The following is a 25,987-nucleotide window of genomic DNA, read 5'->3' as shown; positions in this document are numbered from 1 at the left end:
TCATTTTCTGCCAACTCCTTAACATTTAATGATCTAATGATTTCCAGTATTTTTTCATGTTAGATGTGCATTGTGTGGATGCTGTGCTCTCTAGTTACTTGGACTTGTATCAGATTAAAGATGGCATTTGACTGAGAAAGGTTGAGGCTCTGTGGTGGTACTCTTAAATAAAATGTTCTTTTGTACAAATGCCTTTTTGGAAAAATCAGTTTAAAAATTGTAATTTTCACAATAAAGGTTTTCCATGAACTCATAGAGAGTGGCATTAGTATCTTCCCCTCCCTTAATTTTGTACTCAGTTAATTTTTCCATCTTTTATTTCACTGCTGTGCTTCTCATAGCTGCCAGAATGAGAGGCTGTTGCCCCCCAGTCATCACATTTATCTCTTCTGAAAATATTTCTGTATTATTTATCATTATTCTACCGAAGATAAAGAGACAAAAAGTCATCAACAGCCTAGAGAATTCTTTACCATCTATTTTTAAAGCTTTCAGGTGCAAACCTGGCAAACCTGCTGGTTAGAAAATACTTCTTCACCATGCTTAAAATCCTTCTATGGTACCACTAGCATGGAAAATATTTCATCATACCCCATTTATACTATCTGACTTGACTACAAATGCAACCAGAGTGCTTTTTACTGCACTATTTCAATTTTGCAATGGAGCAAAAGAAGTAACACATACACAAGCACATGCAGCATACACATCCTTCCTTTTCAGCTCAAGTTATGCTCCCTGTGAATGTCCCAACACCATTTTACTTTCAGAATCATAGCCCACAGCTACTTTTTATTGTTTCTGTGTATTACTTGATGTAACATTCTCTCTCTCCTTTCCCCTGTCCTCCTTCCTAAAGTTGCTTTCTCTACCTTTTAAAATTAAGTTTGTTTTTAAGAAATTGTGACTATTGTTTTTTTCTTGATTAGATTAGATTGCTGGACCTCATGTATATCAGTGACCCACGATATTCAGAAGCATCTTTTACTACTAGCTGCATTATATTTTAGCAGTGACACTATTAGACACTGCATATAATATAGACTGATGTCCTGTTGTGGTGTAGGACTGGTACTCCCCACTCAGTGTCCCCAGCAAGAATCTCCAAATCACATACTGCTCTCTGGCTCTGCTTTCCCCTCCTCCTTGCCCCTGTGGTGGGATGGTGTGGTAAACTGGAGGTATAAAAACTAAAACTCACAGGTCGAGGCAAGAACAATTTACTGGAGACAGCAATGAGATAAGAAAACAAACAGTAACAGCAACAATATTAAAAACAAAAGTGCACAGTGAGCACTAAAATGCTCACTGCAGCACCCATATTGACTGCAGCCATGTTGCCCCTACCAGGAAAGAGCCATTCCTTCCAGAAAAAAACTCCCTTCCCCTGCCTCCAGCAGGATGTGAGGTGGGGTAGAAAAACTTCTGGGTCCTGGCCATGCCACCTCCTGGCCACTGCAAAAATGAACCTTGCCCTGGCTGGAACCAAGACAAGTCCTTCAAGAAAACACAATACAATTTCCCACCAACACAGAGTAGATGAATATTGTTTTTCAACCCAAATTGGTAGCAGACCTGTACACCTGCGTCCTGTTAAAATATGTTAACCCATTAATATTTGAGAGCATGTTTCTCTGGTGTAAGCATCTTCAAATGGCAACATATCCCTTGACATGTTGCCTCTCCTTTCTCCCCCACATTTGATTGTTCCTACATAGGTTGTAGGCATTAATTTTAATATTCCAATCAATTGGATCTTCCCAGCAGGTTTCAGTAATAACAGTTAGGTCAAAATATGCTCCCAAATGAGCAATTCAGGCTCCTCTTGTTTATTATGCAAGCTTCTAATATTGATGTATATATGACTAGAGAATTTCTTCTTGGTTTTGTGGGTATCTTGATTAATTCTTTTCTTGACATATTAATTTGATGTTGAGTGAAAGCTCATTTTCCCTCTCTTTTCAGCTTCCTTACATGTTTCAGGGCAGCACCTCATTAATGCTCTGTCCTTCAACAGAAACAAGGCACAAAGACAGGATCAGTGGCTCCCAGTTGTCTCTCTGAGCTGTGCTCCCTACACTTCTCCTCGAGGTCATTATTCCTGTGCAGAAGATGGCCAGCTATATCTTAGGAGCTGCAGGGCAGGAGCCTGCCAATGGAGAGCAGCTCTAGAGGGATTGGGCAGCAGTAAATTGCTTCCCTCAGCAACTCATTTGTGTGTTCCTACAATGGTAATGTGGCTGGGTTTCTGCTGAGGGCTTTCAATCAGGCTTAAAGCAAGAGCATCCATCTGTGTCAAGGTGAAGTTTTGTCTGCCCTAAGGCACAGCTTGGAAAGGGAGCTATGCTGTACATTTGTATTTATCACTGTTCCCAGTGAAGAGGGGGGAGCTGGAACTTCTCAGTAGCCATGTATAGATAGAATTCCTTGATAGAATGTCCAGGAAAGCCCCTCTGAAAACCAATTCCTAACTGGTTTGGGATCATGATGATTTTTACTGTATCTTATGGGATTAACTAATCTCAAAAAGATTTCTGACTGTGATTCCTTCAGTATGGCTAGCACTGGAAATTCCTCTCAAAATACCACAGTCCACAGAATGGTGCACTAAGGACTGCAATTCACTCCAGAGCTCAGTGACTTATCCTATGTTCCATTAAATTTTAGGGCAACTTTAATGACGCACTTAGTTAAAAAGGAGATTGTTCCCATAATTTGAAAGAAAGCTGTGAACCTGCTCTTTTTGTCTGTAAGTATATATTTATAGCAAGAGCAACACTACCCTGAGCTCTCCCAAAGTTTTGGCAAGTGATGTCTTGAATTCTCTTGATCACACTGCTGGATCATATGCCAAAGCAGTATTTGGCAGTGTGGAAGGTCCTGCTCTCTTATCCAACCACCCAGCTGGCTTAGAAGCAAAGCCTGGCTTGGTCCAGCAGAGCTCTATATGTGGCTGAAAGATCCTTTCCATGTGCAGTATGGACCACACACTGCTGCTTCAAGCACTCTTCAGTAAAGGCATCAGCCTTTGGAAGAGGATTTTGCAAGAAAAGGCATTACAGGCTTAACAGGAGGATGCTGGGTCTACTTATGACTGAGGTGCCTGGAGGAGAGGAGTTTGAAGATTGCTCCCCTAATCACAACCCAGCCAAGGTGATTGGCTTGTCATAAGCCCAGTGCTTGTGACAATGACAATGTGTCACTCAATAAGCAAAGGACATGAGGACGAGCACTGTAGGACTCCCTACCACTGCTACCCTCATGAGATGTTAGCGATTTCACAGGCCTGAGAACTGGAACTTCTGCTTTGCTTCTGTGCACATGACATGGTGGATAATGGCAGGAAAAGCTGGCATATTGCAAGACTGGATCAGCTTTCACACTGCAGAAACCTCCACTTAAAGAACTCGAGTACCCACTTACTCCAACACCCTTCTCAAAATGCAGCTAGCTCCTTTTTCTCCAAAGAATGACACAACAGTTTCAGAGTAAGCACCAGGGAAAATAAGCATGATTAGATGATGGTAGGAAACAAAGGACAAGAAAGTCACCAGATGCCAAGGGAGGTGTCCCACAATTCCATGAACACACTGGATGCCCAGTGCAGGGTATATAAGATGAATCTGTCCTCATTTATTACTTATCCTGTGCAAGAAGGAAAAGGAGTCTGTCCTTATGTGCCTCTGGCTCCAGCATCCTTCCAAGCATGCTCCAGCATCCCTGAAAAACCTGCTTAGAATGAGTCTCCACCAACAGGGTACCTGAACATTTAGGGTCTTTGCCTCTGCCTTTATGAAACTTTGATGTAAAAACAGCAATTCTTGCTTGTTTTATTTCAGTGCTAATTTTACCTACATAGAATGTGATCTTGACAACAATAAATAGGGCTATTTGAAGCTGAAGTGGCATTCAGTGACAAGCCAGGTGATGGAATCCGCATCTTAAATCTTTCTATGTCACACATCATTGTAGAAATAGCTAAAAGACCTGATGCTACCTCCTATCCAGGGTGCTAATCACCACCAAGTTTCTTCAAGTCATATTAAAATACATGAAAACAAATCAGTGGCACTATTACAAATTAAAATAGAAAATATTCGAGGCTCTAAATTGTGTGTGTTTATTCCACCCTGACTGTGTGACAATTACTGGATAAGTGTTGTCCCCAGTGAGGGGAAGGAACAGATGGCAGCCTGCTAAAAAGCACATACTGTATATCAATTTATTAATTACTAAATGCAATCTGCTAGACGTTCATCACAAGCTACTTCAACTATTAAATTTCAGAGGGATTAGAAATTCAAAACAAATTATTTTAATAATAATTAACTTAGCTATATGTATTGCAAGCATGTTATTTCCTTAGCTTAAAAGCCTGAAATGATTGGGTGCCATCTGTCTAACTACCATTACAACTTTTTTAATACCAAAAAGGCATTTTGCTCAGGTACACAGACAAACACTGAACAAAATGAATTAAAAATTAATGTTATGGGCATAGTAGGGCACTTAGAAATCTCACCCTTGTTGGTTGATTACTAGAGCAGGGAACGTGCTTATTCTAGGACAGTGATTTGTTTCTGAGAGGCTGGCTTGAAAAGCCTTTACCATTTGTTAGCTCTTTCATGGTGTATGTTACAAATGCTGATGGTTTTCAACACATTCTTGCAAAGGCTTTACTATATCACAAAGTCAACATCACAGCTGTGAGCTGGCAATCTACTTTTTTATGTGCATGTGATGGCCTCAGAATAATTTTTCATGCCCCAATCTACATGTTCTGGAAATACATCCAACAATTCAAATACTGCTGCAATTTACAACTGACAGAGATGAACACAAATCTGAGCCTGTATCTTGTCCTTTTCCAGTTCTGCCTCAAATTCTAACAAAATATGGATGAAACAAAGGGACTAATTTTATGACTGTGTTCTTCAGAACAGGGAAATTGCAGAATGATTCATATGAGAACATAGAGAGAAGCCTGCATTTTGGGTGAAAATTTAAAGGATCCCACCATCTTCAGCCATGACCCCAGCCAGGCAACTCTTTAAAGTCTGAGTAAAACTCTTTAAAGGCTGTCTGACATTGCCTTCTGTAGGAGTGAAACATAATGGTAGATATATAAAATAATATGTAAATATACAAAATCTCACTGTTGAGATTTTTGAAATTTCTCTCATTTCTGAATTGACAATCATACACTCTTCTTAGAAGTGGCTCAGGATACCCATTGCCACAAGTGACCAACTGCTTGGCTTCATAACTACAATTAAGTTTCAGGCTTCTGAAATTAGAAAAATGGGTTCTTTTATTACAACTCATGCCAACAGAGCATAGAAAATTGAAATAGCTCATTCAGAATGTCAGAGGGCAACTAGACAATTGTGTCATCCTTAAAAATTATATTACTTCATCTCATTCAGGCACACTGAAAAAATTCTCCCACTCTTAATTCTTTTCCTAAAATCTAGCATTTTTGTAACAGTGAAGATGATTTGTGGAGAACCTCAACCAGCAGTTCCATGGTCTTTAGGTGTTTTTTCTTGTAGCACATGATAACTACTAAGGCAAGATATTGTCTGAAGCAATCTTTGAGGAAAAAAATCTTTTGTTTTTCTCGTTTCTAAATCTACTTTTCTTTTTTTTTTTCTTTTTTTTAATGTAGAAATGAATGCATTAACATCATAGTTTGGGAGTAGGAGGGAGAATATGCATGAAGTCAAGTTTCAGAATCATCAATGAGATTGTTCTGCAATGAAATTCAGAAAATGAAAAAGAACAGTGTGAATCAGTAGCACACATCTTAGCTGAACATGAGGCCAACAGCTAATTTCAGCAGTGGTGACTGCCTCAGGCAGAGCTATAGCAACTGAAGAGCAAAAATCGGATGCTTTCCCATTACTTTCTTTCAAAGTTAAAAATCCAAGAGCAAGCAGTGCATCTGCAGAGCACTTGCAATGCCTCCTGAATGCACACAAGCAGCTGTGCTCATCTATTCTGTGTGTGCAAGCACCACTGGTGCATACACAATCACACTAATTGCATGTTTGAGAAACACAGCAAACACTGATTCTGTGACTAACACCTGGAATCACAGATCCTAGGAAGCAAACACAAGTCTCTAAGCTAGTATGTCTGCTCACTTGCTGCTTCTCTCTCACTCATCCTTGCCTTTTTCCACTTCCACTGAAGCTTCCTTGTGCTTCCAAGCAGCAGCTGTACCCAACCCCTAGGGCACAGAGGCTCCCCAGGGAATTAGGTTCCCATTTGAGCACCCTTATCCAAGAGTATGAGATTAAACATTCCTTTATTGAGAAAATGAGGAAGTTTGGGCCAGGATGCAGTTCTGCAGCAGACAGTCTCACAGCTGAAACAACCAGAGAGGCAGAAGTGTGGGGGGCACCGTGGAGCACCTCTACCTGCAGGTCACCCACAGCCTGGGTTCCTGTCCTTTCTTCTTGTTTGGATTCCAAACAATGCAGCTCCATCCTCAGTAGGTCCAACAGTCTTCCAGAAGTCTGGTTTTCCTTCTGAATTCCCTTAACTTGTAGTAAGATTTTCAGGTTTTAATGTTTTCATGTAACACTTTTACAGCTACCTCAATTATGAAAAAAAGCCCAAATTCCGGTTACAAAAATTTCCTTGGATTTTCAGCCAGGGTAGAGTTCAATAACCAAAGCAGCAATGGTTTCCATTCTTTGAAGGATTGCTTTTAGACACAGAAAATGACACAACAGGTTGAAGAGTAACCAGCTGTCCCACAGAAGTATTACCCAACACCCAGTTTAGCAAGGAAGGTGCACAAGGAGAGGAATAATTCAATGTATCACAAATATCCAAGATATATCAAAAAAGGAAGAAGAGTCAAGCTGAATTTTCAACGTTTCGTTGTTTAAATTTCCTTTTCCTTAACCTAAAATTAGGAACTAAACCCAACTGTTTTCGTACTGAACAAAGGAAGGAACATTTCAGTTGGCCCAAAGGCACTCAGAAGAAACCCCAATAAATGAAGGTCTAATGTCACAAAACTGCTGGAGGACAGAGTGGGTACATTGTTCCTTCTTAATTCAATACCCAGGCACTGCAGAAACTCACCTGGAGCCAAGGGAACCAGATTAAATTCTTTCTGCCCGAAGTGAACTGCATCTACATATTCCACCTCCCAAGACAATGCACCAACTACTTCTGCAAGGTATCCAGGGACCACCAAACCTCCTCAGCCGATGGCATTCTATTTTGCATAAATAATTCAAATGCACTGGCATGCTGAGCCCCAGCTAACAAAGCCTTTCCACAGCACGAATCCTTCCTTCCCAGCTCTTTGTCCCAGGCTCAATGAACATTTCAAGTGAGAACAAAAAGAGCAGCAATGACAAAGGGAAGCCCATGTGGGTCTCTCTTGCCCACACAGGTGGATTTGGGCTCAGCCTCCTGCCCAAATCAAGGAATGAGTATAATTGAACATGGACCTTTCACCTCTTCAGCGTGAAACCAACAAAACATAGCATGTTCTGGCCTATGTTTTTCAAAATTTCTCTTGAAGCTAAAGAATCCTAACATCTATCAGTTGGCTGCCAATCTCTTCCAGGTCAACACAGTAACATTTACAAGGGACTTTAACCAAGATTTTTGCATACAAAAATATTATCAGAAAATACTGCAAAAAAAACCAAAAACCCAAACCCAACTAATCTCAATGGCATTCAAGGTTTTCTAAAATCCTTCTAAAAAAAAAATGAAACATGGACTAAATTACTGTCATCTGTCTCCTACCATAAATGCATAGCAGTACCAAGACCAGAAAGTTTGGCTTGCAGGGCGCAGGCCTAGTGGAATAACAGACTGGCTAACAAAGGGGGAAGGAGAAGCAAACAGAGGGGAGAAAGAGTGTGAAGCATCAGAAAAGTCACCTGTGGAGGTAAGAAGAGGAAGTGTTTGAGCAGAAAATTGTTCCTTCTGACACTGGCCCAAAAGGAAACAAAGGTGAGAATGGCCCGAGCAGCAGCTAGCAGCAGCCCAGGAATTTACTGATAGCAGCTTTTTTAGAGGGAGGGAAATGCCCTCCTTCACCTCCATACAGGAACAAAAGAGTGAGCTAGCTCCTGGTTTTTGAAAAGTTAACTGTTACATTTAGCTACACCGTGATGCCATAGATGGCTTTCCCCAAAAACACATTTTTATGTAGCTAGACAAGATTTGCAGTACTTCAAAACTCAGTCCCATCACCATGAAATGCAACACTTTCTTAATACTACCAAAGCCTAAAAGCAAAACAGTTTTTCTGTGTTTGTATATATCTGTTTCATTCTATATGTATTCTTGTAAGTAGCATCAAAGATAGAATTAAGATAATTTTTTTTAACCCTTGGAAGAAGATTAAGATGTGTTGAAAGATGGGAACACTTCTACTACCATCAGCTGTACTACATCCCCTCTTGGAATATACAGCAATATATATATATTTTAATATATATTTTTTAACAAAAATATTTTAGTAAAATACTTCATATTAATAGATATCATAATGCAATTGTTTTATATTTAAGGCAACAAGCTCAATCAAGCATAAGGTAACAACTTAGATGTTTTAGACACTATGGAAATAAATAGAAGGGGAAAATGGTAAGAAATTTATTGTGAATGGTTATTTTCTGGAGAGAAATACAGGTGAAATAGGGATCTAAATATTGCACTGCATTGCTGGTAACAAATGAAAAATTATATAGGTCAAATCTTAAAGAACAATATTGGTGAAATGCACACTACAACCTATTCCTCTGCCGCTACTGTTCTGAGATGGTCCAATATCACTGCAACCTTAAAGCTTATTTTAAGTGCCATAATTTTCCCTCAATTCATGTGCTGTACAGTAGCCATGTGTATATATGTGTATAAAACTGGCACACATTTGTTTAACAGAAAGACCAAAACCAAAGATAAGTGGAGTTTGATACTCACCTCCTTCTCCTGACCCAGAGCCATTATCTGAAAAAGAAAAAAAGAAAGCAAATGAAAATATTGCTCCAGGAGCAGCTGTTTGTTCAGGAACTTGTCACTGTAAAACGTTACACAGATGTTACATTTCATGAGCCAGCTGTAAAAACAAATATCCCACATAAGGTCTGGCATCCTTTAATGCTGTTTGTCCACACTCACTGTGCCCTAGTCTCTCTCTTCCCTGTCAAGATGTTACTCAAGGAACAGCATTATTCAGTACTGAAAACAAATATCTTTCTTACCCTCTTTTCAACTGTTAGAGATTAAAATTTGTAAAGCCAAAGAGAGATGAAGAGTACAAATTCCGATTTTTTGAATGTGTATTTTTCCTTACCCTCTGGCCCTGGGAGTGGTACTTCAAGGCAAACTTCAACACCTAAATCACCTGACTGCAGAAGTACCTCCAGAAGACAACTAGTCATCCAAGTAAGGTTGATTTGAGTCATCTAATGACAAAATTGCTTCTGTCAGTTGAGTCAATCACTTGCTGTAAAGATGGTCTAATGGCATTGTTATTTCATTGACACTTGACTGACTGGATTAGCATCTGGTGAGTGACAGCTTTCAACTGGATCCCATTTGCATTAGCAGTTCAAGTGTCAGAAGGACTTGAGCTTCTTCATCACCCCCAGCCAACGAACTCTACTTCAGAGCAGCATGGATCTGTTTAGGGATTTTGCATGTGCATCCCGCTGGGCAGCGCTCTGCACGGGCCTCAGCTAGCACAGCAGTAAAGGCAAGCCCTCAAACACATGAACTGAGTCACAAAACCTCCTGCCTTTCTAGCTCAAAGGAGGAGGAGAGGAGAGAATGGAGTGGCAGCTACTGTCAGTGGATTGTTTCCCATTCCCATTAGATTAGCTGCTCTGGAAGCTGAGGAGAGGAGCAGAGCATGAATTCTGCTCATCCCACACCTCTCCTTTCCTGCCTGCTTTGGTGATGGAGAAGGCAGCTGAATTTATCTGCTAAAAACTGAAAGAAGGGGGCCAGACAGAGAGAGGAGTGGGAATTTTGCTTCCACACACGAGGTCGTTGTTCACATCAGAGGAAAAACCAAACCCTCTGTTTGCTCAGTTCCCTCCCCTGCTTTTCTTGAAGGAGCTGTATTTCTAAGAATAATTCCCTCTAGTGCATGGATGAAATTGTGAAATTCCACGTTACTGGGTCACTTCACACATTAAAAATTATTTCCTGTCACATGGAGTATCAGGAATAGAGATTTGTTTTTCTTTCGCCTTAAGGGGCAAGAAAGGGAAACCTTTCTTTCCTCCTATACCACTATTTGGTGTCTAAAAGACTGAGCTTATAACCTTACAGAAATTAACACAAAAACCAGAAGGTTCTGCTCTCCATTGACAGTGACCCACTTTCCTGAAAAAGCATGCAATCCCATATAAAATGTCCTGTTGAATCACTGAGAAATATGCCTTATGATGCAGTATTGCTTCATTAAGAAATTTGAAGGAGCTAAATCCAGTGTGCAAGGGGCAGGGCAGGTACCACACATGGAAAGCACCTGTAAATCATGGAGCTGAGGCTCAGACCACCCATCTCTATAGATAATTGGCTTGATATACATGAAGTCCACCTGGCAGGACATCACAGCAGCAGGACAGATTCATTTCTACCTCTCTGGACTTTCAGTTCTCAAAAGGATTTAGAAAAAAAAAAGTGTCATCGTCTATAAAACTGTATCATTTTCAACTTTTCCCTGGGAGCTATGCTAGGACTCTCATCTCCAGGGTAACCATGCTAAACTAAGCTGCTGTTCCTGCTTTTTTTTTCTTTTCTTGAGCCTTGGCTAGATTTTCCCAGGCAGCTGCTGGTTAAAAGAGTAGCATTTTTTTCCAGCTTACTTGGACAAGGAGCCCTGCTCTTTTCAGGCCTTTAATGAATTCAGGGTTTTCAAAAGTTGTCTTCATCCATCAAGTTCACTCAAGAAAGATGCTCAAAGAAGTGAAGATGCTGGACACAAACAGCATTCCCCCAGCCCCTGGTCAGTAATTAGAGGAGGAGGGATTGATCTCTATCTTTACTTATGCCACCCTTTTTCAAATAGGTGCCTTTTCCTTCAAGGTGTTCAAGGCTAGGCTGCATGGAGCAACCTGGTCTACCAGAAGATATCTTTACCCAGGGCTGTGACGTGGGAGCTGGATTATCTTTAAAGTCCCTTCCAAAGTCCTTTCCAAACAAAACCATCCCATGGTTCTATAAAAAATATGCTAATACACAAATATACAAGCTTCTGCTGTGAGCTGCTTTAATCCATAAGGAGTTTCTGCATAAAATACACAAAGAAGGGCTTGGATGAGACACAGCATCTGAATGCTGTAAGCACTCAGCTACAGTCAGAATCTCCTTTTTTGTTCTTTCTGAACAGGAGCCATTTCTGTACTGTGGGTCTGCTTTGGTGCAGAGGCAGAAAAAGCTCCCCAAAATCAAAAATGCCTGCAGCCTCTCTCATTCAAGAAGGATGGCTTTTAACTCAAAGTAGCATAAAAATGGAGCCCATCTCTTGCCCATTTAGAGCAACAGCTCCAAACTGCTAAGTACAAACAGGAGGGCAAACAGTCAACTGACAAATTTTAAGCAAGTGGACCCTTCCATAAGCCACTCCTAGGAGAATAAATCCTGTGCTTGTTTCTAGTTCTGCAAATAGCTTTACTCCCCTTTTTACTTTTTTTTTTTTTTTTTTGACTCAGAAATCCCCACAGAAAGCAATGGACTGTGGCTTCTAAATGTATACAGTACACTGAGAAACTGCAAGTATAATCAAGTACTACATCATTGTGTGGGTACATTTTCATGTGCATACAATATAAATCTGGCAGCAGTCAAAATCAATATTAAAACCTGTATATGCAGACCCAAAATTTCATCCATACATTCTCTTTCATTTCTCTAAACAACCATTTTTAATGTCAAAACTTGCATTTTGTTTATTTCTAAAGCATCTATAATTGACTCTTCTTTAAACATTACTTATTTTAGAATCCTGAAACTCTGACAGCCTTCCGGCAAAGAAAATAAGAAAATACATTGCAAATCACTTATGTCTGTAAAATTTTAATCAAAATATTACCTGCCAAGAAACAGAATAATGATTTAGTGACTAAATCACTCTGTGTAGCCTGTTCCAGTGCTGTAGCTACAGAAGGTATCAATCCCTAGCAAATAGGAAGTATTTCATTCTTGTATGAGATTCAGAAGTCTGACATACTTTAAATACCAAACAGTTGTTCCAATACTAAGAAGGAATTTCATCCTATTGTCTTGGGTGCATCGCACCAGGATGAAGCTTTGCTTTGAAAAAAAAATCTCTGATAGGAAACCAGTGAATCTCTCTCCCAGATGATGCCCTAGAACAAAGCATTTTAATAATAAATTCAAAGGCAGCCAGTGAAAATTAATGGGGGTCTACCAAATATCTTTTAATTTGATATCTGAGTCTCCATGGAAGTTGTGTCCTGGGTTGACTATATGATGCTTTTATCCCCAGTCGTCTCATTCTGTTTATGTTGAATAATAAGTTTTGCACCTTTAAGAGTGTTCCAGAGAGTGAAGGGGGGAGAGAAGAAGCAGCAGTTTGTTTTCAGACACTGCACTCCTCCTCCACGTTCCTGCTCCTGACTGTGTTGTCTGCGGACAGACAGCAGGACAGAGCTCTTTTTTTTTGCTTTTTATTTAGTGTCAGCTAGCTGAGGCAAAGAAGTTCCCTGGACTGGTTTTTTTCCCTTTTCTTTGGACCTCTTGAACCTGCTCTGGACTGAACACCCAGGAGAGCACCGGCAGCTGCAGCTGTGGCCCACCGGGCCGGGCCTGGCCTGCGACAATTCCAGCACCGGAGGGACTGATCAGAGACTGAGTGAGCTGCAACCCGAGGACGGGGTTTTCTCAGTTTGTCACCTCTTTTGGAGTGGCAAGGGGTCTCATTGTTTGATATTGTTTTGGTTTTATTGTTTAATAAACAGGTTTTTTCCACCTTTCTCCAAGGAGGTATTTTTTCCTCCCGGACTAGTTGGGGGGAGGGGCCGATTGGATCTGCTTTTCCTACCGGAGCTCCTTTGGGGGATTCTTCCCCAAATTTGCTCTAAACCTGGACAAGGTGTAACAGATCAAGAGCACAAATATGTCACCGTCTTGGCAGGGCATGGAGAGGTCCTGGGTGCTGACCTTTATCATCCGATATTTTTGCGTCACCCGAAGCACACCAGGCACTCAGGGAGCAGCAGGTGCCGTTCTAGTGGAGCTCTGCTGAGGCACTTAAAGTTGTGACAGTGTAAGTGCAGTACTCAGAGACTGAATCAGAGCCTCTGTTTCACACACCTGCTTTCAGTACTTTCTGGAGTATTGTGTTTCAGCACATTTCTGGATCTGTTACACTAAGTGCTAAAAATTATGCTGTGTTTCCTGGGTTTTATGTAGGACTTAAAGAAAAGGAGAGGAAGGTTGAAAAAAAAAATCGCCTACTAGCTGTATAATGTAGTAATTAGTTGCCAGCAACCCGAGGCTCAGAAGAATCGATTTTTCATTTCAAAATTTCTTTTTCTTAGTAGAGTAGAATGCATATATATGCAAACACACCTTGTTGTTCCTAAAACATTATCCTAGAATTTTGTCGTAGTGATAGAAATAAATTTTCATGCTGTGTGTCCATTGCTTAAAATGACTTGGGCGTGAAATTAAAAAAATAAAATTTAATTATACATCCTCAGTGCAAACCTTCATATTTCTTGGGTGTTGTTACAGTAGTATGTGAGTCCTCCAAACTGGATTGCATTTTTTTGCCTATTTCTGCAGCATCTGGAGATAATTTACAGGTGGGAGATTGGGAAAGACAAGTAGATTCAGTCATCAGCCTGAGGGATGCTGGAATTATGCTTCTGATCTGGGCACAAAACGTGGGCTTCCTTCAGTATTAGAACCAACGACACAGATGGTTTTGGACCTCAGCAAAGATGAGCCAGACCTCAGGATAGGTCTGTGCTGCAGTCAAAGGCCTCAAAGAGCAGCTGGTGTGAAACATGCTGCATGTAAATGAGGTAACTGGGACTCGCAGCGTGAGGACTTGGGCTAGGTACCCTGCATGTGCATTTACCCCAATTTCAGATAAGATTCTGCAGCTACCACTAAGAACCAGGCCTGATAACTCTAAATTGTCATTGCAACTAACCAACATAAAGTTAGTAAGGATTGCGCATCTGAGCAATGGTCACGCTTTTGGCCGCCATATGGACGTAACCTTGTTTAGATAATTCCGAGCAACCATTCTCTATCCAAAGATGAGGGATGTCCCACAACTTAATATTTTGTGTGTATTATTTATGCACCAAAGATTGCAGTCATTGATGCTACTGAGCCATTTAATTTCATTCTAAGAAAGCCAGCCATGTATCTGGTCTCACCAGCTTTGAATCTATCCAGAGGTTCAGAACACCACCAGTGGTTAAAGTTTCTGTGTCTAAGAGTATGCTGTATGACAGGAAAAACCTGTCCCATGTATTTGAAATGTGGAAAAATTTATGCTTTAAGTGTGTGGAAAGACAAAAAAGGCAAGTTCATTAGAAATGTGAGATAGAATGATTTTGTAGTTATGCATATCTTCAATGTAATGACCCAAAGTCAAAGATGATGCCTTGGATACAGATAGAGCAGCAGTCAGGATGATCAGTGTCACTTGCTGGATGCTACACTAATTCTGTATATCCTAAAAATAAAAGTCCTAAAGAAATGGCTAATTTAGAATCTGCTTCAAATTTGTTAAAAGCCTTTTGATGGATATCAATGCTCCTCTATAAGCACCACAGAAGCATTAATAATCTATTTTCTCAGATAAAGCATTTCAGCTTGTAGTGTTTATTTATTAATCTGTTAGCATATCAGAAGATATATCAGATTTCTTGCCTAGCAAAAGGTTCCATTCCTAAAGAGGACTTGGGCTTTCCATATTATTTCATCCTATGAAAAGCACAAAAATTTTAATTGCTGGAATTAAGGGCAAAACTAAAGAGCTAACCATAAAACATCATTCATTAGTGACACAAAGTGATGTTTTACATACCAGAATAACAAGGTCCTCTTGATACCACTGTTATCTCTTTCTGGTGCTTGCAAGCAGCTCTCCTGAGGAAGCATTCATTTTGGTAAGTGTCTCCATTTGATCCACAAACTGGAATATAGTTTGTGTGACACTAGAAAAGAAATTATAATATAACCCAGTCATTCAGAAATCAAGTGATTAATCTGAACTGCATATTAATATACAGGAAGATAGTTGTGTTATTAACAGCATCTTATAACCCTTTTTGCTAAAGAACTACTTGAAATATATTAGTTTTTCAGTATCACTATATGTATTCCTCTTGGATCACTGAAATAATAGTCTAACTCCACATGGACTGAACATAGGAATTCAGTAGGAAAGATTAAAAGCACAAAATAACTATGGTGGGACTTTGTACTGACTAGAGGGAATATGTCAGGCATCTGGAAGTATTTGAAGGATAAACACTGAGGCAGGAGAAAACTTCTTCAAGATAAAACAAGAAAGTATGACTAGGCACAGGGGGCCGAAACTGAGCAAAGGAGAATTTAAGGAGAACAGGGCTTAAGGGGAGATTTGCTGACCTTTTTGGTCAGAACAGTCTCACAAAGGAGGTGGAAAACAATAGCCACTCTCATTAAATTCAAGAGCATCAGGAGTCTTTTACTTGGTCAACAACTATAATAATGCTTTTCTATTACTACATTGAAAAATTTAAATCTTAAATTTAGTAGAATTTGAGAGAGAAAGAAAGAAAGAAAGAAAGAAAGAAAGAAAGAAAGAAAGAAAGAAAGAAAGAAAGAAAGAAAGAAAGAAAGAAAGAAAGAAAGAAAGAAAGAAAGAAAGAAAGAAAGAAAGAAAGGAAAACATCATTCAGAATAGCTTTTGCAGAAGCTACCTACATTTTGCTGTTTTCTTATATTCTAACAGAAATAAATCCCTTGTACACATAATGTGCATTTCAGATGCTGGGACCAGCAATCTGCCTGACATCTGAGATGTCAACTCTGCTGAACTGGAGGTCCAAACAACTTCCTGCTGAACTGGAGGTCCAAACCCTGCTTCACAGCATGGAAAAGGAGATATTGCCCTTTTTGGGGGTGTGGTGGTAACTGTAAGTCAGACACCTTTTGCATCTTCAACACCCTGATGTAAAAAGAACCCAACCAAAAACAAAAGCCAAGAAGCAATGATGAAATACTGAGTAGCCACCAAAGTTCTTAACCACACAAAGTTTATGATTGAACTGGTATTGTTCAACTCATGAGAGTGCATGCAGAAATAACATTAGTTAAGCTAAAATGACTTAAAAATAAAAGAGTTTCTTCTCCAAACTCCAAATGAGAGTCTCTCCCACAAGAGTTTCTTTGTGCTTTGACATACGTAAAGGTCAAAGTACTGAAATGTTAAAACATAATTTTGAAGAGTATTACCCTCCAGTCCTCTGTCATCCTGCCATAGATGACCAACTGAGAATGAACTAAGCAGGTATAAACAAAAATAAATCATTCTGCCAGCTCTAAAAATTATTTCTAACAGTTTTTCTATTACTTCCCCATAGTGAGCAGCTCTCAGACACTCAACCATTAGTCCTGCCACATGCCATACAAAACAGTCATTTCTAGAGAGTAATTAACAGGCACCTCCCAAGGGGACAGTACTTTCCAATAATCCGTTCAATAGATAATTCTCAATCCTCCTTAAGTCTCTGTATGATGTTTTAAATTTGCAGGTTCTCTTCTGAGGATAGAAAATGAAAAGTAAAGGGATTCCTTTTTTACAGTTTGGTAAGCCTTTAGTGATTTGTTACAGTACAGCCCAAAGTTCTCCTGTGAGCACCCTTCAGGAGAGAAGGTTTCTTGCGAGGAAGTCCTCTGATACCTCAAATGGCCAAAAGGGAGAGCATCTCTTCGTGCACAGGATCTGCTCAGTACAGCGTGCCATGGGAAAATCCATCCAAGGTCCATCCAGTGCTGTGTGATTTCAGAGTTTCCAACATCTGAATGGCTTGTAAGATTTACTCACTGTCACATATCTCCTTTTCCTATTCTCTCCTATTAAAGCAGTTATCTAATTAAACTGATTGTTGTAAAGACTTTCTTACTGAAATTGGAAAAGAGCCCCATGACGTCTCTCTCTCTCTCCCCTCTCATCCCACCTCACCCCATCTTACCTCCCACACTGGTTCATAACACACGCACTAGATGCTGATCAGTTTTTCATTCAGGTTTTGTAAAACTCATCCAAAATACAGCAAAAGACCTTTTAGCCTGCAGAGCTGTTGCAGCTATGCAACCTATGACATTATAGGTGTTTCAAACAACACTGAAATTTGTCATCTGTTTTCCCTAATCTGAAGAAAGTTTGCCCCAGTCTCAGCCTTAGTTCATGAGTGGCTCTGATTAGTTGCGCCACTCTGATCCCCAAAACACTCCTCTGTCATGCAGATCTCACTGAGTTACAACTTCCTCAGGAGGGGAAGAGGAGGGGCAGGCACTGATCTCTTCTCTCTAGCCAGGATTTGAGGGAATGGCTGAAGTGTCAGGGGAGGTTTAGATTAAATATTAGGAAAAGGTTCTTCACTCAGAGGGTGCTTGGGCACTGGGACAGGATCCCCAGGGCAGTGATCACAGCACCAACCTGACAGAGTACAAGTGTTTGGACAATGCTCTCAGGCACATGGTGTGACTCCTGGCATGTCCTGTGCAGGGTCAGGAACTGGACTCAATGACCCTTGTGGGCCCCTTTCAACTCAGCCTATTCATGGATTCTGTTATTTCCTTGCTAGCAGGAACATCTTACCTGGCCACAACCTGGATCCCAGATCAATTGAATTTTGCAACTCTTTTGTTAGAGTACATTTTTCTAAAAATTGCAGTCTGAACAACATAAAAAATGCCTTGCTGTATTAAGTATTTTCCTGGCAAAGACACTTAGACGTCTGAACTACAAGCAGGGGTTGCAAAGTAATCTTAGGAAAACAGTGTAGTGGCACAGTAATCCAGCTCTGTGATGAATAGGAAACACACTTCTGGAAGAACAGGCTGATATTCCCACATCTTCATTTCAGTGCCTCTTCAGCTGAACCACTATACACAAATGTGTCTGCTTTCCTTTCAAATCCTTGAAATATCACAAAAAAATAGTCTCAGACAGTCTTGCACGTGAAGAACCTAACAGTTTGGGCTGGGTGTTTGTTGCCTGGAAATTTTGGTGCTGCTAGTTGCAGCAAGTCAAGTAAGCTCAATTCAATTTGAGAGTTACAAGAAGATTTTCAACCTGCTATGTCTGAAAAACACAGTATCTTCTCCTCACCCATGGACTTATTTCCTAAGAGTACAGAATAAATTATTCAACAAGTACAAGTAAACATGCAAGTAGTTTAAAAACAATGCTTTAAAAAAATTGCACTCTTCAAAACAAATTAACAGTTTAGCATTGTTTTTTATATTCTTCAAGACCTGGTTATTAGGAAGTCACAAAATTTACCACCTACAAAAAACTACAAAAAATAAACCTTTGGTTGTCCTAGGATTGTATTTTTCTCCCCTTTCTTTATAATCATTACTGAGCTTTGATTTTACTATTTTGCATAAATAAATGTTACAGACAGATTGAGAGAGATGAAAAAGCCTTGTCTCATAAGAATTTTTTCCCCCTTTTAAAGGCAGCTAGAACAATGTCCCTAGCACAGGTGAGCAGCACACTATCAAAAGCCAGCTCTGAAACACTGGAATCTAAAACCAGTGTAAGATCATATACACACCTTTGCTATTCTGGTTCCCTTGATTTATTATTTATTGGAAACAGAACACATAATTATTTTTAAAACACTGAAAGACAGCCCACTCCAGGGTTTGCTGATAACACTGCCAGCTCTTCGTTTTACCATGAGTCTTGTACATAATATTTGATATATTTGTCCTGGCTAAAAACTGTGAAAAGAAAGCACTGCTATATTTTTCTCTAAAAAAGTTGATGGTAGAAGGGAGAAGAATTGCCATGATAGTTATAAAAACTGTCAACGAAAGGGTCAAAAACTGACAAAAAATTGAACCTGCTATTTACTTCTTTCTAAAACTTCAGAAGACATTCTAATTTATTTTTTTTTTTTCTGAGCAGGACTAATTCATTATTCTAATTCAAAATTCTTATGATCACTGATGACCCTGCTATTATCTGATGTAATCAGTGCCATTGAAAAATGAGCTTATGGTCAGAGTTCATAAGCCTGTTGCAGAGTGGTATTTTTGAAGCAGTGACTCTACAAATGCTTCAATACACCTGAAAGATTTGTTAGAAATGCCAAACAAAAAGGTGAGCAGCCCTTACCTGGAACTGACACGCACATTTCAAGCCATCTCCCTCTTCCTTGCACACTCCTCCATATTTACACGATGACTCATCACACACTCTTACGTCAGATTCCCTTACATTTAACTCTGCAGAAAAACAGAAAAACAAGACAGGAAAGAAATTGTAAGATGAGTTATTTTGAGGACTGCCTTGTCCTTAAACACTTGGAGCACCCCTGCTGCCTTAGTACCATATAGAAATTAAAGGAAAAATGCCAGAGCTGTCGCTCCAGGCTGCCTTGAATGGGCTCAGCCCTGTCCCTGGGCTCCCGTCCAGGGGCACATCCTGCTCCCCAGAGGCAGCTTTGCCTGGCTGGGAGAGTGGTTTTGGCTAAATGCCGATTCACCTCATAAACAGATACAGAGAAAGCACGTATTTACACTACCCAAATTCTCTTCTATGTTTCCCCTGATGGGGATGCCACAGTGTAAAACTCTTGTCCACAGAAGTTGTTTCTAGGAGGAGTCAGGAGCTTTACACAGGTTATAGCCTATGTTTCTCACCTGCTACCTCTTTTTGCTTAACTCTCTACAAAGGTCCTGAGGAAGTAGAAAAGCTAAACCATCAGAATTTCTCTGCCTGGTTTTTCAGTCTCTGCCATGGCCATACTGTTATCCTTCAGACTAAAAATAAACCCAACTGTGTTTAAACTATTATAATTTGCTTGCACTGTAGGAGCCAGAGTAATGAACCAGAGATCTGTGTCTTAGTTCCTGCATAAAAATATGGAGCACAAGTGGAAGATCCTGTCACTGTAAGCTTGCAGCACAGCTGGCAAGAGGGAAACCAAGGGGCTTTACATATCAACTGCATAGGCACTAGCTCCAGCACAAAGGTCTCCTAACTAGCTGCAAGCTTATTTTGGACATCACAATCCAAGGCTAGTTTTAAAAGAGAATAAATATATTCTTTTGAAATAGTTATTTGATTTGAATTATATATAGGAAAGAGAGCAAAAGAAAGCACAAGTGGGATAATGGAAGTGGTCACTGTCTGCCTAAATGTGACCTCATCAGGCTGTGTGGGAACAGTGCGGGTACTATTGATTCCAATGAAAAGGGCAAAATAACACCAAGGGCTCTGGAAAAATCCCCTGACACTGTTAAATGTGCGGTGAAATCAGAGGATATGATTCAAAGATGTCTGTGCTATGGTTCAAGGCAGCAACCTTCAGGACTCCATAGCAAGTATGATCCACTAAAGAGGTTCACTGACAGCGGTGTGATTTAAAATAATGTCTGTGACTTTTAATAAGCAAGAAAACTAGCTTAAAGAAAGAACTGAACACCAGCCATTCAGAAACAGGGAAAGGTAGGTCAAAAGCAGAAGAAAATAATCCTCGCTGCCACTTAAGAGTCTTAAATAGGCAACCAGCCTCCTCCTCACAGCAGTATCAGCACTTTGGTATGACAGTGATAGACACCCTGGAAAACTGCTCCTATTTGTTTATGTAACATTATACACCCACACATATAGTTTATATAAATAAATAAATAAATAAACAATAATTAACGTAATAAATTTTAACACTTTTGCCGCATGCTTCTATATTTAACAGAGCATGTATTTTTATGTATATTTTATGGCACTGAAGTTACAGGATTACAGCTCAATGAAAACTCCAGTTACAATCCACATATTTTTTCATCAGCCATGAGAAAAAATTGAGAAACATATTGATTCTTTTCCCTCCATATGTCCATGGCTCCCAAAAGCACAGATGAGGAGGGCAATGTGTGTAACAATGGGCAGATAGGTATCCTGGTTGCCATCACAACCCTGTGCCTGTGTTCTCTAATGTTATTCTTAATGTCGCCGTTTATCAAGCGTGACTGCTGCGTTGTAGGGACCGAGCTAATGTGACAGAACATCGCAGCTTTTCAATTTAATGTGCTCGTAACTCGCTCCTGAAGGAAATGTGCCTTTCTTTCTCTTCATGAAGGGCTGTTCCACGAAGATGAACAAACTATCAAAATTAATTAAGGGGAAATGACTGTCATATCTGAAAGAAGGGTCCACCTTTAGGTGATACGACATTTGAGAAAATGAAATTCTAAAACGGAATAACTGTACAGTCAAATTAGAGCATGCACCACTTTCAAAAGACTTTGTTCATCAGGTCAGGAAAACAATGAGATGTTGGTCCCCCTTGCCCGACTCTCAGCTGAGCATGCTGGACTCAGTGCTTCGCAACATCCTACCCCATGCTCCTGACCAGCAGAAGAAACCGCTGGACAGCTGCAACTCCTGCCTGTATTTCTGTGAGTCTACACAACGTCCAACTGCCTAGCAGTGTAGTGCAGACTTTTCCCCAGTATTGGTGTTCGCCCACTGTGGAGAGGGCACACAGACATGCAGAAAGGAGCCCCTTCACCACAGTGGTGGGCAAGGGACCTCACTTTTTTGCAGAGGAGAAGGATGGGGTTAGCTCAGAAAGAGAAGTCAGGTGGCAGTTCAGCATCAAGGCTGAACTCAAGATATACTCGTTCATAGCTTAGCTATTGCTCTGCCTGCAACAGCCAGATAGAAATGGAAAGATTTCAGAACAAAACTGTAAGAAAGGATATGAAGACGGGGGTGCAGAATTAGCCCTTGTAAACCAAGGAAAAAAATATTTGGCATTGTTTTTGATCCCACAGGAGGAATTAAGAGGAGAGAAAGCTGTGCTTTTAATGGTTACTTCATTTTAGGCATGGGTTGTTTTTCTTTCCATATAAATGATAAATACTGATTATAAACTTTATGGCATTAAATGAACACTGAGCAGGAAAGGTCATGCAGAGACCAGGAGACAACATGATTTTTCAAAGTTGAACAAAAACAAGATATCCTGGTGATTGGCACTTGAACATGACAGATGAACTTTATTCTATGACAGGATGTCACCTAATCCCTTATTCCATTCAGTGGCAAATTCCAGCAGCAGTGAAATCAGGCCTCCAATGTGTGCATGATTACATCTGATGGAATCACAAGTACTGGGAGGTGTGGTGGCTGTAATTACTTCTGCACCCACAGCACTCCGTTCAAAAAGGAGTGCATGTGGATGCGTGGATGATGCTAAAAAGGTGATGTGAGGAGGAACTCTAGATGTCTTGCGTGTCTGAAATGTGCTCTCTTCTCAGTGAATTCCCCACAGACAAAGAATTAAATGGATTCTCTGCAATTATTTCCAGCAGAGTGGAATGATCACTGTAAGAGCAGGTCCATGAGAAGAGCAGGGATATGTAGCAAATGGTTTAGGGTAATTTCTTGCATGTTTCTTTAGTGCCTATTGTAACTCGTTTTCTTGACTTCCAGCAGGTATAAATAAGAGAAAGCCTCAGTGTGATTCATTAGGCACAGTGAGAATATGCTAGATAGTAATCCATCAATTCCCAAGAGAAAATATAATTAGCGCAATTAAATCAGGCTTCGAAATTTATGATAAAATTAATCTCCAAAGATCTGAAATGAGGCATTAAAAATGATTTGCTAGTATCTGTTCAGCCAATACACTTCCTGGTTGTGTGAGGCCTGACTGGCACAGAGCAGCTTGCAAAGACATACAGCAAGGTCTTCTGGGTTTGTCTTTTTTCTCTGTTGAAAAGAATTCACTTTGTGAAAATTTTTTAGATCAGTAAAGATGAAGAAAGCCTTCTCCATTTTGACTCCTTTCAGAGAATATGAAGTACAGCTCAGTACACATAGCTGTAGATTGGCTTTCTGCCTGTACCTCAAAATGCATTGCTCTGAGGCTCTTGTTATAAGGTAAATTACATGTGTCAAAATGCTGAACCTGAAGATGAAATCAAATTTGTAGCTTTAAGTACATCAAACATCTTGTTTCCATCTGGATATCTCAAGAATAAACTAAAATCTAAGATGGGCAAATCTGTTTGCTTTGTTTTTTCACAACCTGGGGTTGGCAATAGTACATAGTAATGATGAATGGATAAAAAGAACCAAAAAATACCTTTCCCACATGAAAGTGAGCCTGTGACTATTGCAGCTGTGCCTGAGAAAAAAACTCACTCTGCCTGCCTGTCTATCTGTTTTCTCTTTCTGTGGTAAGTTTCCAAACAGTAGGTGTTGGGACCCCTTGCGGCCTTCTGCTCTTAACCTATGGGTTTGGTAAAGAAGGGGTAAAAGGGTAAAAAAATTAGCATTAGAGGGAAAAGGCAAGGATTTTTTGTCCTCCAAAACATTTTGTTCTTCGTGAAGCCAAGCTTTAAATTAGGTACAACCTCTGATGGAGGTCATATATAGACACATACACACGGAGGGACTTGGGAGAGTTTACAAAAAGTCTGCAATTCTACAGCTTAATAGAACCCCCAAAGTTGTAAGAACTTGAGTTGAGTCAACATAGGCTTGGAAAAGGGGCTCAGGAGAAATTATGTTGTGTAAGGACATGTCAGAGCACACAAAGTCTACTGGAGACAGTGATATTTTGACTAGAGCTCTCAGGACCACAAAACAGAGTCAAAGAAGGCGAAATCGGAACAGAAAACCTATAACCTGCTCATTTTTAGATATCAATCTAATAATCTTATGACTGGATTGGCTTGGACAAATCACTGGCTTTTTTTTTTTTGTTGTTTTGTTTTGTTTTGTTTTGCCAAATTATTTATAAATGGAGAATTTAATGGGGAAAAAAACCCACCCAACAAAATCTTTCCCTTATAAAGGGAATTATAAAGCTGAGGCGCTCACACAAGTACAGTAATACAAATACAGTAATAACCTGAGTGTTGAATTGAGCTCTTGACTAAACCTTTAGCTGCCAGCCACAACCTTTGCCACACAACAAAGATGATTCTCAGAGCCAGGCCTCTGATCCCATGATTCCCAAGGACAGCCTGCCCGCTTCAACCAGGTGAGTTTGAAAGGCACTGCAAAAAAAATTATCCAGGGAAGTATTTTGGGTGTCCCTGGAATACCTCTGCTCACCTCCTGCTGCCAGCTCAGAACAAAACTGCACAATTCTCCTGTAAATCCTACTCATGGCTTGCAAACATACGAGCATCCCGTCTGGTAGTGGCTTCAGTCACTTCAGATTTCCATCACCCACAGTGACTCTGACATTGGTTCAGACACTTAGCTCACATGCACACATCTATACATGAACATTTACATTTAGATGTCTTAATCTACAAGCTCAGCTCCATCCCACAGCTTTTTGAAGTGCATCCAGAACAGCCTTTCCTGCAGGAAGTCGTGCAAATGCTTACAGAGCTGTTCCACCCAGGCTCTGAACAGAAAGCATAATTGTGGGAACTTCCTAATATCTAGGGAAGGTATATATTAGGAAAAATACCTTAAAAATACCTAAGGCAGCCCTGACACAGCTTCTTGCCTTCCATCAGGTGCTGTCACTGTTCACCAGAGAGAAGAGGTCAGTGCCTGCCCCTCTGATTCCCCTTGTGAGGAAGCTGCAGCCCACGAGGAGCACGAGGAGCTCTCCCCTCAGTCTTCTCTTCCCCAGGCTGAACAGACCAAGTGACCTCAGCCACTCCTGGCGTGCTTCCCATCCAGATCTTGACTCTTTCCCCATCCTTGTTTGGGGAAGGGAACACTAGGACATTGCTGGCTTTAGCACCACAACCAAAGGACAAAGTGGCTTTTCTTGCTTCATCAGTTAGAGAACAAAATGTTACTAAAACGCTGGAACCACAAGCTTCCCAAGTAAGTGTGCATCAGTGATAAAACCTGAGATTACCATTTATTTGGGAATTAATAAACAAACTCTGCATTATGTTTTCACAGCATTTTATAATCCTCACTTTTCAGCAGTTGTGGATTATGTAAATCACAATAATTTGCATTGTAGAGTTTATGTTTGCTGATTTTCTTCTCAGAAATTGTCATAGGTTATGGGTGAAGAAGAAGAGAGCAGACAAGCCCCTCAGACAAAATTAGCAATTACTTGTCCAAATAAATAATACTTGCTTGTGTCAAACAAGGCAAAGCAAGACAGAACAGGTCATGCTATCTTGTTCAAATGAAAAACTATGTTTTTCAGAAAAGAAAACAGACAATAAGACAAACTACTGGGAAATAATTTAGAGAAAAGAAGGATGCCCCTCAGACACTGCATATCCCCTTTGAAGATGGCTGTTGCCACTGATTTGAGGTGACAGTTTAGCAAAAAATTATAAGAAATTAAGAATGTGGAGAGTGGAAAGAGAACACCAAAAAGAATTTTTAAATAAAGGCAAACAGAGAAGAAAAAGAGAAAAATGAAAATGTAACACAAGAAAATCTAAAACAAATGTAAGCTTTGAATAATTAAACCAGTTAAAAGTCATTTGAACGTCCTTTTGCTGATGTGATATGGTATCATTTTCTTTCAAACTTGAATTAAAAGAAAACAATTCACTGGGACAGCCAAGAAGTTTTATGAAAAAAAATAAATAAAAACAAACAAAATTATTAAAATTAATTTACTCTAAAAAGACAACTGTAGTCTAACAGCATGCAAATACTCCCACATTTTTTTTAATTGGTCAATTGATGGATGCCTTGTGTGGCTGATGGCAAATCTGCTGTTTTGAAAACAATCTTAGGCAGTATTAGAGGATAGCCAAACCTGTTTTGCTCTGTCTC

General features: G+C 40.0%; 1 protein-coding gene across 1 annotated transcript in view; it reads right to left on the bottom strand.

Moving 5' to 3' along the window:
- The window catches only part of TMEFF1 (transmembrane protein with EGF like and two follistatin like domains 1), a 114,271-nt gene that overhangs the window by 27,048 nt on the left and 61,236 nt on the right, over window positions 1-25,987 (bottom strand). The window contains exons 2-4 of the mRNA XM_059476968.1: window positions 19,376-19,485; window positions 15,062-15,191; window positions 8,962-8,988 (exon numbers count right to left, since the gene is read on the bottom strand). Of these exons, the coding sequence (XP_059332951.1) occupies window positions 8,962-8,988; window positions 15,062-15,191; window positions 19,376-19,485 (267 nt within the window). The remainder of the gene's footprint in view (window positions 1-8,961; window positions 8,989-15,061; window positions 15,192-19,375; window positions 19,486-25,987) is intronic.

Source organism: Ammospiza nelsoni, chromosome 1 (genome assembly GCF_027579445.1).
Source record: "Ammospiza nelsoni isolate bAmmNel1 chromosome 1, bAmmNel1.pri, whole genome shotgun sequence".
Lineage (NCBI taxonomy): Eukaryota > Metazoa > Chordata > Aves > Passeriformes > Passerellidae > Ammospiza > Ammospiza nelsoni.
Note: the sequence above shows the minus strand (reverse complement) of the source record. Positions and strands in the feature narration are given on the sequence as shown.